Here is a 12,071-nt window from a genome sequence, read left to right on the forward strand (position 1 = left end):
GAAGGGTGCATGTGCTGTCTGAAGGGTGCATGCGCTGTTTGAAGGGTGCATGTGCTGTTTGAAGGGTGCATGTGCTGTTTGAAGGGTGCATGTGCTGTTTGAAGGGTGCATGTGCTGTCTGAAGGGTGCATGCGCTGTTTGAAGGGTGCATGTGCTGTTTGAAGGGTGCATGTGCTGTTTTTCCCCGTGTTTAATCGAAGGTATTCCTTGCTTTAACTGCTATTTGCAATTCCACAACAACAGATAATGAAACAAACCAAATGAATGTAATGTTCATTTTTATTCTTTCTACATGCTACGTTCTGTTCCCGGTGTACTTTGAAAAACATGAAGCTGATGAGAACTATGTATTAACACAGACAGCCCAATTCAGATCGTTTTGCAATTGGGGGATTCAACACTTGGAGAAGTAGCTGGAGGCCACCGTGGCCACACATTCCTTCTGGAAGAGCAGGTTGATCCTACAAGACAATTAAAATGTCCATATTCAGTTACAGCCCTAGAGGTGCTCGCGTAAATTCACTAAAAGGGCATTCTAAATTCACTAAAGGGCATTCTAAATTCACTAAAGGACATTCTAAATTCACTAAAGGACATGCTAAATTCACTGAAGGACATGCTAAATTCACTAAAGGACATCCTAAATTCACTGAATGACATTCTAAATTCACTGAAGGACATTCTAAATTCACTAAAAAGACATTCTAAATAAACAAAAAAGACATCCTGAATTCACTAAAGGACATTCTAAATTCACCGAAGGACATTCTAAACTCACCAAATGACATTCTAAATTCACCAAAGGACATTCTAAATTCACTAAAGGACATCCTAAATTCACTAAAGGACATCCTAAATTCACTGAAGGACATCCAAAATTCACTAAAGGACATCCTAAATTCACTAAAGGACAATCTAAATTCACTAAAGGACATTCTAAATTCACTGAAGAATTTCTAAATTCACTAAAGGACATTCTAAATTCAATAAAGGACATTCTAAATTCACTAAAGCACATTCTAAATTCACTGAAGAATTTCTAAATTCACTAAAGGGCATTCTAAATTCACTAAAGGACATTCTAAATAAACGAAAAAGACATTCTGAATTCACTAAAGGACATTCTAAATTCACTAAAGGACATTCTGAATTCACTAAAGGACATTCTAAATTCACTAAAGGACATGCTAAATTCACTGAAGGACATGCTAAATTCACTAAAGGACATCCTAAATTCACTGAATGACATTCTAAATTCACTGAAGGACATTCTAAATTCACTAAAAAGACATTCTAAATAAACAAAAAAGACATCCTGAATTCACTAAATGACATTCTAAATTCACCGAAGGACATTCTAAACTCACCAAATGACATTCTAAATTCACCAAAGGACATTCTAAATTCACTAAAGGACATCCTAAATTCACTAAAGGACATCCTAAATTCACTGAAGGACATCCAAAATTCACTAAAGGACATCCTAAATTCACTAAAGGACAATCTAAATTCACTAAAGGACATTCTAAATTCACTGAAGAATTTCTAAATTCACTAAAGGACATTCTAAATTCAATAAAGGACATTCTAAATTCACTAAAGGGCATTCTAAATTCACTGAAGGACATTCTAAATTCACTAAAGGGCATTCTAAATTCACTAAAGGACATTCTAAATAAACGAAAAAGACATTCTGAATTCACTAAAGGACATTCTAAATTCACTAAAGGACATTCTAAATTCACTAAAGGACATTCTAAATTCACTAAAGGACATGCTAAATTCACTGAAGGACATGCTAAATTCACTAAAGGACATTCTAAATTCACTAAAGGACATTCTAAATTCACTAAAGGACATTCTAAATTCACTAAAGGACATGCTAAATTCACTGAAGGACATGCTAAATTCACTAAAGGACATCCTAAATTCACTGAATGACATTCTAAATTCACTAAAGGACATCCTAAATTCACTAAAGGACATCCTAAATTCACTAAAGGACATCCTAAATTCACTGAAGGACATCCAAAATTCACTAAAGGACATCCTAAATTCACTAAAGGACAATCTAAATTCACTAAAGGACATTCTAAATTCACTGAAGAATTTCTAAATTCACTAAAGGACATTCTAAATTCAATAAAGGACATTCTAAATTCACTAAAGCACATTCTAAATTCACTGAAGAATTTCTAAATTCACTAAAGGGCATTCTAAATTCACTAAAGGACATTCTAAATAAACGAAAAAGACATTCTGAATTCACTAAAGGACATTCTAAATTCAATAAAGGACATTCTAAATTCACCGAAGGACATTCTAAATTCACCAAAGGACATTCTAAATTCACCAAAGGACATTCTAAATTCACCAAAGGACATTCTAAATTCACCAAAGGACATTCTAAATTCACTAAAGGACATTCTAAATTCACTAAAGGACATCCTAAATTCACTAAAGGACATCCTAAATTCACTAAAGGACATCCTAAATTCACTAAAGGACATCCTAAATTCACTAAAGGACATACTAAATTCACTAAAGGACATTCTAAATTCACTAAAGGACATTCTAAATTCACTGAAGAATTTCTAAATTCACTAAAGGACATTCTAAATTCAATAAAGGACATTCTAAATTCACTGAAGGACATTCTAAATTCACTAAAGGACATTCTAAATTCACTGAAGAATTTCTAAATTCACTAAAGGACATTCTAAATTCACTGAAGAATTTCTAAATTCACTAAAGGACATTCTAAATTCACTGAAGGACATCCTAAATTCACTAAAGGACATCCTAAATTCACTAAAGGACATCCTAAATTCACTAAAGGACATTCTAAATTCACTAAAGGACATTCTAAATTCACTGAAGAATTTCTAAATTCACTAAAGGACATTCTAAATTCAATAAAGGACATTCTAAATTCACTGAAGGACATTCTAAATTCACTAAAGGACATCCTAAATTCACTAAAGGACATTCTAAATTCACTAAAGGACATTCTAAATTCACTGAAGAATTTCTAAATTCACTAAAGGACATTCTAAATTCAATAAAGGACATTCTAAATTCACTGAAGGACATTCTAAATTCACTAAAGGGCATTCTAAATTCACTAAAGGACATGCTGAATTCACTGAAGGACATGCTAAATTCACTAAAGGACATCCTAAATTCACTGAATGACATTCTAAATTCACTAAAGGACATCCTAAATTCACTAAAGGACATTCTAAATTCACTAAAGGACATTCTAAATTCACTGAAGAATTTCTAAATTCACTAAAGGACATTCTAAATTCAATAAAGGACATTCTAAATTCACCGAAGGACATTCTAAATTCACCAAAGGACATTCTAAATTCACCAAAGGACATTCTAAATTCACTAAAGGACATCCTAAATTCACTAAAGGACATCCTAAATTCACTAAAGGACATCCTAAATTCACTAAAGGACATCCTAAATTCACTGAAGGACATCCTAAATTCACTAAAGGACATCCTAAATTCACTAAAGGACATCCTAAATTCACTAAAGGACATTCTAAATTCACTAAAGGACATTCAAAATTCACTGAAGAATTTCTAAATTCACTAAAGGACATTCTAAATTCAATAAAGGACATTCTAAATTCACTGAAGGACATTCTAAATTCACTAAAGGACATTCTAAATTCACTAAAGGACATTCTAAATTCACTGAAGAATTTCTAAATTCACTAAAGGGCATTCTGAATTCACTAAAGGACATTCTAAATAAACGAAAAAGACATTCTGAATTCACTAAAGGACATTCTAAATTCACTAAAGGACATTCTAAATTCACTAAAGGACATGCTAAATTCACTGAAGGACATGCTAAATTCACTGAAGGACATGCTAAATTCACTAAAGGACATCCTTAATTCACTGAATGACATTCTAAATTCACTAAAGGACATCCTAAATTCACTAAAGGACATTCTAAATTCACTAAAGGACATTCTAAATTCACTGAAGAATTTCTAAATTCACTAAAGGACATTCTAAATTCAATAAAGGACATTCTAAATTCACCGAAGGACATTCTAAATTCACCAAAGGACATTCTAAATTCACCAAAGGACATTCTAAATTCACTAAAGGACATCCTAAATTCACTAAAGGACATCCTAAATTCACTAAAGGACATCCTAAATTCACTAAAGGACATCCTAAATTCACTAAAGGACATCCTAAATTCACTGAAGGACATCCTAAATTCACTAAAGGACATCCTAAATTCACTAAAGGACATCCTAAATTCACTAAAGGACATTCTAAATTCACTAAAGGACATTCTAAATTCACTGAAGAATTTCTAAATTCACTAAAGGACATTCTAAATTCAATAAAGGACATTCTAAATTCACTGAAGGACATTCTAAATTCACTAAAGGACATTCTAAATTCACTAAAGGACATTCTAAATTCACTAAAGGACATTCTAAATTCACTAAAGGACATGCTAAATTCACTGAAGGACATGCTAAATTCACTAAAGGACATCCTTAATTCACTGAATGACATTCTAAATTCACTAAAGGACATCCTAAATTCACTAAAGGACATTCTAAATTCACTAAAGGACATTCTAAATTCACTGAAGAATTTCTAAATTCACTAAAGGACATTCTAAATTCAATAAAGGACATTCTAAATTCACCGAAGGACATTCTAAATTCACCAAAGGACATTCTAAATTCACCAAAGGACATTCTAAATTCACCAAAGGACATTCTAAATTCACTAAAGGACATCCTAAATTCACTAAAGGACATCCTAAATTCACTAAAGGACATCCTAAATTCACTAAAGGACATCCTAAATTCACTAAAGGACATCCTAAATTCACTGAAGGACATCCTAAATTCACTAAAGGACATCCTAAATTCACTAAAGGACATCCTAAATTCACTAAAGGACATTCTAAATTCACTAAAGGACATTCTAAATTCACTGAAGAATTTCTAAATTCACTAAAGGACATTCTAAATTCAATAAAGGACATTCTAAATTCACTGAAGGACATTCTAAATTCACTAAAGGACATCCTAAATTCACTAAAGGACATCCTAAATTCAATGAAGGACAGCCTAAATTCACTAAAGGACATCCTAAATTCACTAAAGGACATCCAAAATTCACTAAAGGACATCCTAAATTCACTAAAGGACATTCTAAATTCACTAAAGGACATTCTAAATTCAATAAAGGACATTCTAAATTCACTAAAGGACATTCTAAATTCAATAAAGGACATTCTAAATTCACTGAAGGACATTCTAAATTCACTAAAGGACATTCTAAATTCACTAAAGGACATTCTAAATTCACTAAAGGACATTCTAAATTCAATAAAGGACATTCTAAATTCACTAAAGGACATTCTAAATTCACTAAAGGACATTCTAAATTCACTAAAGTACATACTAAAGTCACTGAAGGACATCCAAAATTCACTGAAGAACATTCTAAATTCTCTAAATCCACTTAAGGACGTCCTAAATTCACATTCACATTTTTAATTTGCATACTTACATTCTCTTCAGAGCCTTTGTTTGTTGACCTCGACCACTTTCCCTGTTTGAATGGAGAGAAAACAACACAATGTAAAAGTGAATAAGAATTGCTGCGCTGAAACACAGTATACCAACACAATAAGAAACAGGAGGGAATACATTCACCTCAAAACCAAAACACTCACATTGTCTGTTTGATCGTCTTCACACAGTTAAAGTCATCACTTATGTCGTCGTCAATCAAAGCTGGAGAGAAACAAAAAGCCCAACAGAGATCAATAACTGACACTGTCACTCACACAAGCCATTTTAGAGATGCATAACTGACCCAGCCATTTTAGAGATGCATAACTGACCCAGCCATTTTAGAGATGCATAACTGACCCAGCCATTTTAGAGATGCATAACTGACCCAGCCATTTTAGAGATGCATAACTGACCCAGCCATTTTAGAGATGCATAATTGACCCAGCCATTGTAGAGATGCATAACTGACCCAGCCATTTTAGAGATGCATAACTGACCCAACCATTTTAGAGATGCATAACTGACCCAGCCATTTTAGAGATGCATAACTGACACTGTGACCCAGCCATTTTAGAGATGCATAACTGACACTGTGACCCAGCCATTTTAGAGATGCATAACTGACCCAGCCATTTTAGAGATGCATAACTGACCCAGCCATTTTAGAGATGCATAACTGACACAGCCATTTTAGAGATGCATAACTGACACTGTGACCCAGCCATTTTAGAGATGCATAACTGACCCAGCCATTTTAGAGATGCATAACTGACCCAGCCATTTTAGAGATGCATAACTGACCCAGCCATTTTAGAGATGCATAACTGACCCAGCCATTTTAGAGATGCATAACTGACCCAGCCATTTTAGAGATGCATAACTGATCCAGCCATTTTAGAGATGCATAACTGACCCAGCCATTTTAGAGATGCATAACTGACCCAGCCATTTTAGAGATGCATAACTGACCCAGCCATTTTAGAGATGCATAACTGACCCAGCCATTTTAGAGATGCATAACTGACCCAGCCATTTTAGAGATGCATAACTGACCCAGCCATTTTAGAGATGCATAACTGACCCAGCCATTTTAGAGATGCATAACTGACCCAGCCATTTTAGAGATGCATAACTGACCCAGCCATTTTAGAGATGCATAACTGACCCAACCATTTTAGAGATGCATAACTGACCCAGCCATTTTAGAGATGCATAACTGACACTGTGACCCAGCCATTTTAGAGATGCATAACTGACACTGTGACCCAGCCATTTTAGAGATGCATAACTGACCCAGCCATTTTAGAGATGCATAACTGACCCAGCCATTTTAGAGATGCATAACTGACACAGCCATTTTAGAGATGCATAACTGACACTGTGACCCAGCCATTTTAGAGATGCATAACTGACCCAGCCATTTTAGAGATGCATAACTGACCCAGCCATTTTAGAGATGCATAACTGACCCAGCCATTTTAGAGATGCATAACTGACCCAGCCATTTTAGAGATGCATAACTGACCCAGCCATTTTAGAGATGCATAACCCAGCCATTTTAGAGATGCATAACTGACCCAGCCATTTTAGAGATGCATAACTGACCCAGCCATTTTAGAGATGCATAACTGACCCAGCCATTTTAGAGATGCATAACTGACCCAGCCATTTTAGAGATGCATAACTGACCCAGCCATTTTAGAGATGCATAACTGACCCAGCCATTTTAGAGATGCATAACTGACCCAGCCATTTTAGAGATGCATAACTGACACTTTCACACAAGCCATTTGAATCTAACATCCACCTACTCTATCAATTATCCTGTTGTGCATCTTTAGCACGTTAATACATAGAGTTTTCCCGACAGGTCAAACACATTGAACTCACCACTGCAGTTCATCTGGCAAAGGTTTAACGATGGAGTTGAGCCCGAGGAACAAATCACACGATCGCTCAGCTGGAACAAGCCGTAGAGGGTCCCCATGGTCTCTTCTTCGCTGGAGTTTTCCTCTCCTGAGGTGAAGTGATTCCCAGCGTGTCTCTTACCCCTCTTAGGAGGCTGCTCAGGGCGGGTAGCAAGGGTAAGGCGGGTAGGGTAGTTAGGGCGGGGAGGAGGGGTAGGATGGTTAGGGCGGGGAGGAGGGGTAGGATGGTTAGGGCGGGGAGGAGGGGTAGGGTGGTTATCATTGTTAGCAGGGTGGGTAGGGTAGACATCATCCCCGGCATGTCTCTTACCCCTCTTAGGAGGGGGCTCAGGGCGATGGCGGTCATTAACCTTTGCAGGGCGGGTCGGGCCGTCATCGTCCCTCCAAGCAGTCACAAAACTGGTGTTGAAACCGGAGGCCTTCTCCACGTGGCAGACAACTGGAAGAGGCAACAAACACGTCGTGTTACTTCAATCCCACACAGATTTAGACGAGTCTTGGAATAAAAAGTCATTTCAATTGAGAATCTCGATTTAAAAAAAAAAAATGTTTCTTAGTCCAGGATTAGAATTAATCTGTGTTCTGGGAAACCAATCCACATCATTTAAGAAATAATTCCTATTTTTTTAAGGGAAAAAACCCCATTGGGTTTATGTAATGTAACTTACTTTTAGCCACAAAATCGTTGTTTGCCAGGTTCTTCACTCCGGTTCCCCCAGTCATGTTGAATTTGAGGGCCTCCTTCTCCAACAAGTTTTTCAGCTCACATTTGGAGATGATCCGTCCCTCAGACAGACTGGGGACCAAGGCTGCTACAGCCAACACCACCAACATCTGCATCTTCATGTTGTCTCTGTCCGGCTTGTCTTTCCTCGATTGAGACGAGACGATTACAGTGCACAGTAAATATACTTTTGGTGCCCCCGAGCCTCTTGGGAGTGACGTGACCAAGACGTGTACTTACCTTTTGTTTTTTTTCTATCTAAAGTAAGGCTGGCTCTTTGAAATATGTCAAAGGCCTACGTCAATGTAACAAAACTCCACCCAATATTTTGTTTCACCACTCAGTTCAGACCCTCTAAGGGAAATGCTTTAAAAACTGCCTTGTGATGGTACAACAAAGGGTTTTCCTTTGTTAAAGAAGTTGCACCATGACCTACTGAAAACGGAGGTCAAGCTTTATCTTAGACTTTAGACACACAATAAGGACAAACAACTCTCACGGGTATCTCACGACCACACGACTGCAATCACCAGGCAACTTCATTCGCTGTGAGCCACACCTAATAACACTACATATGTGTCCAGAGGTAATCTCTCGAAACGGAGAGAAAACCCGAAACAAGAGCTAAAAAAAAATAGCATTCTTTTCACTGTCCTGTTCTGACTGATCACATGACGTATAGAGTAACGTCAATGCGGTTGGTTTTCATGCATTGTATTCCTCTGTACTGTTCATGTCGAGGAACACCGTGTTTGCAGATGGATAACATGTCTGGAATGGGAGCGACACAAAAGGTACCATGTCAATAACAGAAACGTCCCTTTTTCAGGACCGCGTCTTTCAAAGATAATCCGTATGAATCCAAATAACTTCACAGATCTTCATCGTAAAAGGGTTTAAACACTGTTTCCCATGTTTGTTCAATGAACCATAAACAATTAATGAACATGCACCTTTTGAACGGTCGTTAAGACACCAACAGCTTACAGACGGTAGGCAATTGAGGTCAGTTATGAAAACTTAGGACACTAAAGAGGCCTTTCTACTGACTCTGAAAAACACCAAAAGAAAGATGCCCAGGGTCCCTGCTCATCTGCGTGAACACGCCTTAGGCATGCTGCAAGGAGACATGAGGACTGCAGATGTGGCCAGGGCAATAAATTGCAATGTCCGTACTGTGAGACGCCTAAGACAGGTAGACAGGACAGACAGCTGATCATAAGGCAGGTCCTCACCAGACATCACCGGCAACAACGTCCTCTATGGGCACAAACCCACCGTCGCTGGACCAGACAGGACTGGCAAAAAGTGCTCTTCACTGACAAGTCGCGGTTTTGTCTCACCAGGGGTGATGGTCAGATTCGTGTTTATCGTCAAAGGAATGAGCGTTACACCGAGGCCTGTACTCTGGAGCGAGATCGATTTGGAGGTGGAGGGTCCGTCATGGTCTGGGGCGGTGTGTCACAGCATCATTGGACTGAGCTTCTTGTCATTGCAGGCAATCTCAACGCTGTGTGTTACAGGGAAGACATCCTCCTCCCTCATGTAGTACCCACAGTGTTCTGCCATGGCCAGTGAAGAGCCCTGATCTCAATCCCATTTAACACGTCTAGGACCTGTTGGATCGGAGGGTGAGGGCTAGGGTCATTCCCATTAGAAATGTCCTGGAACTTGCAGGGGACTTGGTGGAAGAGCGGGGTAACATCTCACAGCAAGAACTGTCAAATCTGGTGCAGTCCATGAGGAGGAGATGCACTGCAGTACTTAATGCAGCTGGTGGCCACACCAGATACTGACTGTTACCTTTGATTTTGACCGCCCCTTTGTTCAGGGACACATTATTCAATTTCTGTTAGTCACATGTCTGTGGAACTTGTTCAGTTTATGTATCAGTTGTTGAATCTTGTTAGTAGGACATGTTACAAAGAAAGCCCTTTGCAGCAAAGGCTGCAAAATGGCGTCTGTTGGTTTCAACTCCCTCACTCTGGGTAGTTGTAGGAGAGGATGTTGTCTCTAGGAGGCCTTTAACTCTGGGTAGTTGTAGGAGAGGATGTTGTCTCTAGAAGGCTTTTAACTCTGGGTAGTTGTAGGAGAGGATGTTGTCTCTAGAAGGCCTTTAACTCTGGGTAGTTGTAGGAGAGGATGTTGTCTCTAGGAGGCCTTTAACTCTGGGTAGTTGTAGGAGAGGATGTTGTCTCTAGGAGGCCTTTAACTCTGGGTAGTTGTAGGAGAGGATGTTGTCTCTAGGAGGCCTTTAACTCTGGGTAGTTGTAGGAGAGGATGTTGTCTCTAGGAGGCCTTTAACTATGGGTAGTTGTAGGAGAGGATGTTGTCTCTAGAAGGCCTTTAACTCTGGGTAGTTGTAGGAGAGGATGTTGTCTCTAGAAGGCCTTTAACTCTGGGTAGTTGTAGGAGAGGATGTTGTCTCTAGGAGGCCTTTAACTCTGGGTAGTTGTAGGAGAGGTTTCCATTTGTAGGATACGTTTCTTTTTGTTTGAAAATTTGTTTCTGCAGCAACCCCTGATACAGCCTCCCTCATGGTCTTCCCCTCCACCCCTGATACAGCCTCCATCATGGTCTTCCCCTCCACCCCTGATACAGCCTCCATCATGGTCTTCCCCTCCACCCCTGATACAGCCTCCATCATGGTCTTCTCCTCCACCCCTGATACAGCCTCCATCATGGTCTTCCCCTCCAACCCTGATACAGCCTCCCTCAAGGTCTTCCCCTCCACCCCTGATACAGCCTCCATCATGGTCTTCCCCTCCACCCCTGATACAGCCTCCATCATGGTCTTCCCCTCCACCCCTGATACAGCCTCCATCATGGTATTCCCCTCCACCCCTGATACAGCCTCCATCATGGTCTTCCCCTCCACCCCTGATACAGCCTCCATCATGGTCTTCCCCTCCACCCCTGATACAGCCTCCATCATGGTCTTCCCCTCCACCCCTGATACAGCCTCCCTCAAGGTCTTCCCCTCCACCCCTGATACAGCCTCCCTCAAGGTCTTCCCCTCCACCCCTGATACAGCCTCCATCATGGTCTTCCCCTCCACCCCTGATACAGCCTCCCTCAAGGTCTTCCCCTCCACCCCTGATACAGCCTCCATCATGGTCTTCCCCTCCACCCCTGATACAGCCTCCCTCAAGGTCTTCCCATCCACCCCTGATACAGCCTCCCTCATGGTCTTCCCCTCCACCCCTGATGCAGCCTCCCTCAAGGTCTTCTCCTCCACCCCTGATGCAGCCTCCCTCAAGGTCTTCCCCTCCACCCCTGATACAGCCTCCATCAATTAATGAAAGATTAATGAAAGATTCTTCTAAGAAACAGCCAAATTAATTACCCACTGGGTACAGCACGTCATGGCTCCCGAGTGACGCAGCGGTCTAAGCGGTCTAAACATGGTGTCACTGTGCTTCATCTCATAACCTAATGACTCTCGGGTGGCGCAGTGGTTAAGGGCGCTGTACTGCAGTGCCAGCTGTGACATCAGAGACTCTGGGTTCGCGCCCTGGCTTCTGGGTTGGATGCGCGCTGTGTTAAGAAGCAGTGCGGCTTGGTTCAGATGGAACTATCCAACCAGAAGTTAAAGAATGGGATGAACCCAGTGGTTCAGATGGAACTATCCAACCAGAAGTTAAAGATTGGGATGAAGCCAGTGTCTCAGATGGAACTATCCAACCAGAAGTTAAAGAATGGGATGAACCCAGTGGTTCAGATGGAACTATCCAACCAGAAGTTAAAGATTGGGATGAAGCCAGTGTCTCAGATGGAACTATCCAACCAGAAGTTAAAGAATGGGATGAAGCCAGTGGTTCAGATGGAACTATCCAACCAG

At 40.0% G+C, this 12,071-nt stretch overlaps 1 protein-coding gene across 1 annotated transcript; it reads right to left on the reverse strand.

Moving 5' to 3' along the window:
• Positions 1-300: 300 nt before the first annotated feature.
• Positions 301-8,352, reverse strand: LOC135536434 (uncharacterized). The gene is made up of 5 exons (XM_064962773.1): positions 8,175-8,352; positions 7,469-7,945; positions 5,737-5,797; positions 5,571-5,612; positions 301-461 (listed from the first exon to the last, which is right to left on the reverse strand). Exons 1-5 carry the CDS (start codon positions 8,350-8,352, stop codon positions 395-397), a joined length of 825 nt encoding a protein of 274 aa, XP_064818845.1. The 3' UTR covers positions 301-394.
• Between the last annotated feature and the right edge of the window lie 3,719 nt (positions 8,353-12,071).

Source organism: Oncorhynchus masou, unplaced genomic scaffold, assembly GCF_036934945.1.
Source record: "Oncorhynchus masou masou isolate Uvic2021 unplaced genomic scaffold, UVic_Omas_1.1 unplaced_scaffold_618, whole genome shotgun sequence".
NCBI lineage: Eukaryota > Metazoa > Chordata > Actinopteri > Salmoniformes > Salmonidae > Oncorhynchus > Oncorhynchus masou.

Excerpts from the sequence above, each read along its gene's own strand:
- LOC135536434 (XM_064962773.1), bottom strand. The coding sequence starts at position 8,352 with ATGAAGATGCAGATGTTGGTGGTGTTGGCTGTAGCAGCCTTGGTCCCC. Across the intron at positions 5,613-5,736 it reads AAGACGATCAAACAGACAAT|GGAAAGTGGTCGAGGTCAAC; the intron begins GTGAGTGTTTTG and ends CCATTCAAACAG. Across the intron at positions 462-5,570 it reads ACAAAGGCTCTGAAGAGAAT|GATCAACCTGCTCTTCCAGA; the intron begins GTAAGTATGCAA and ends ATTGTCTTGTAG.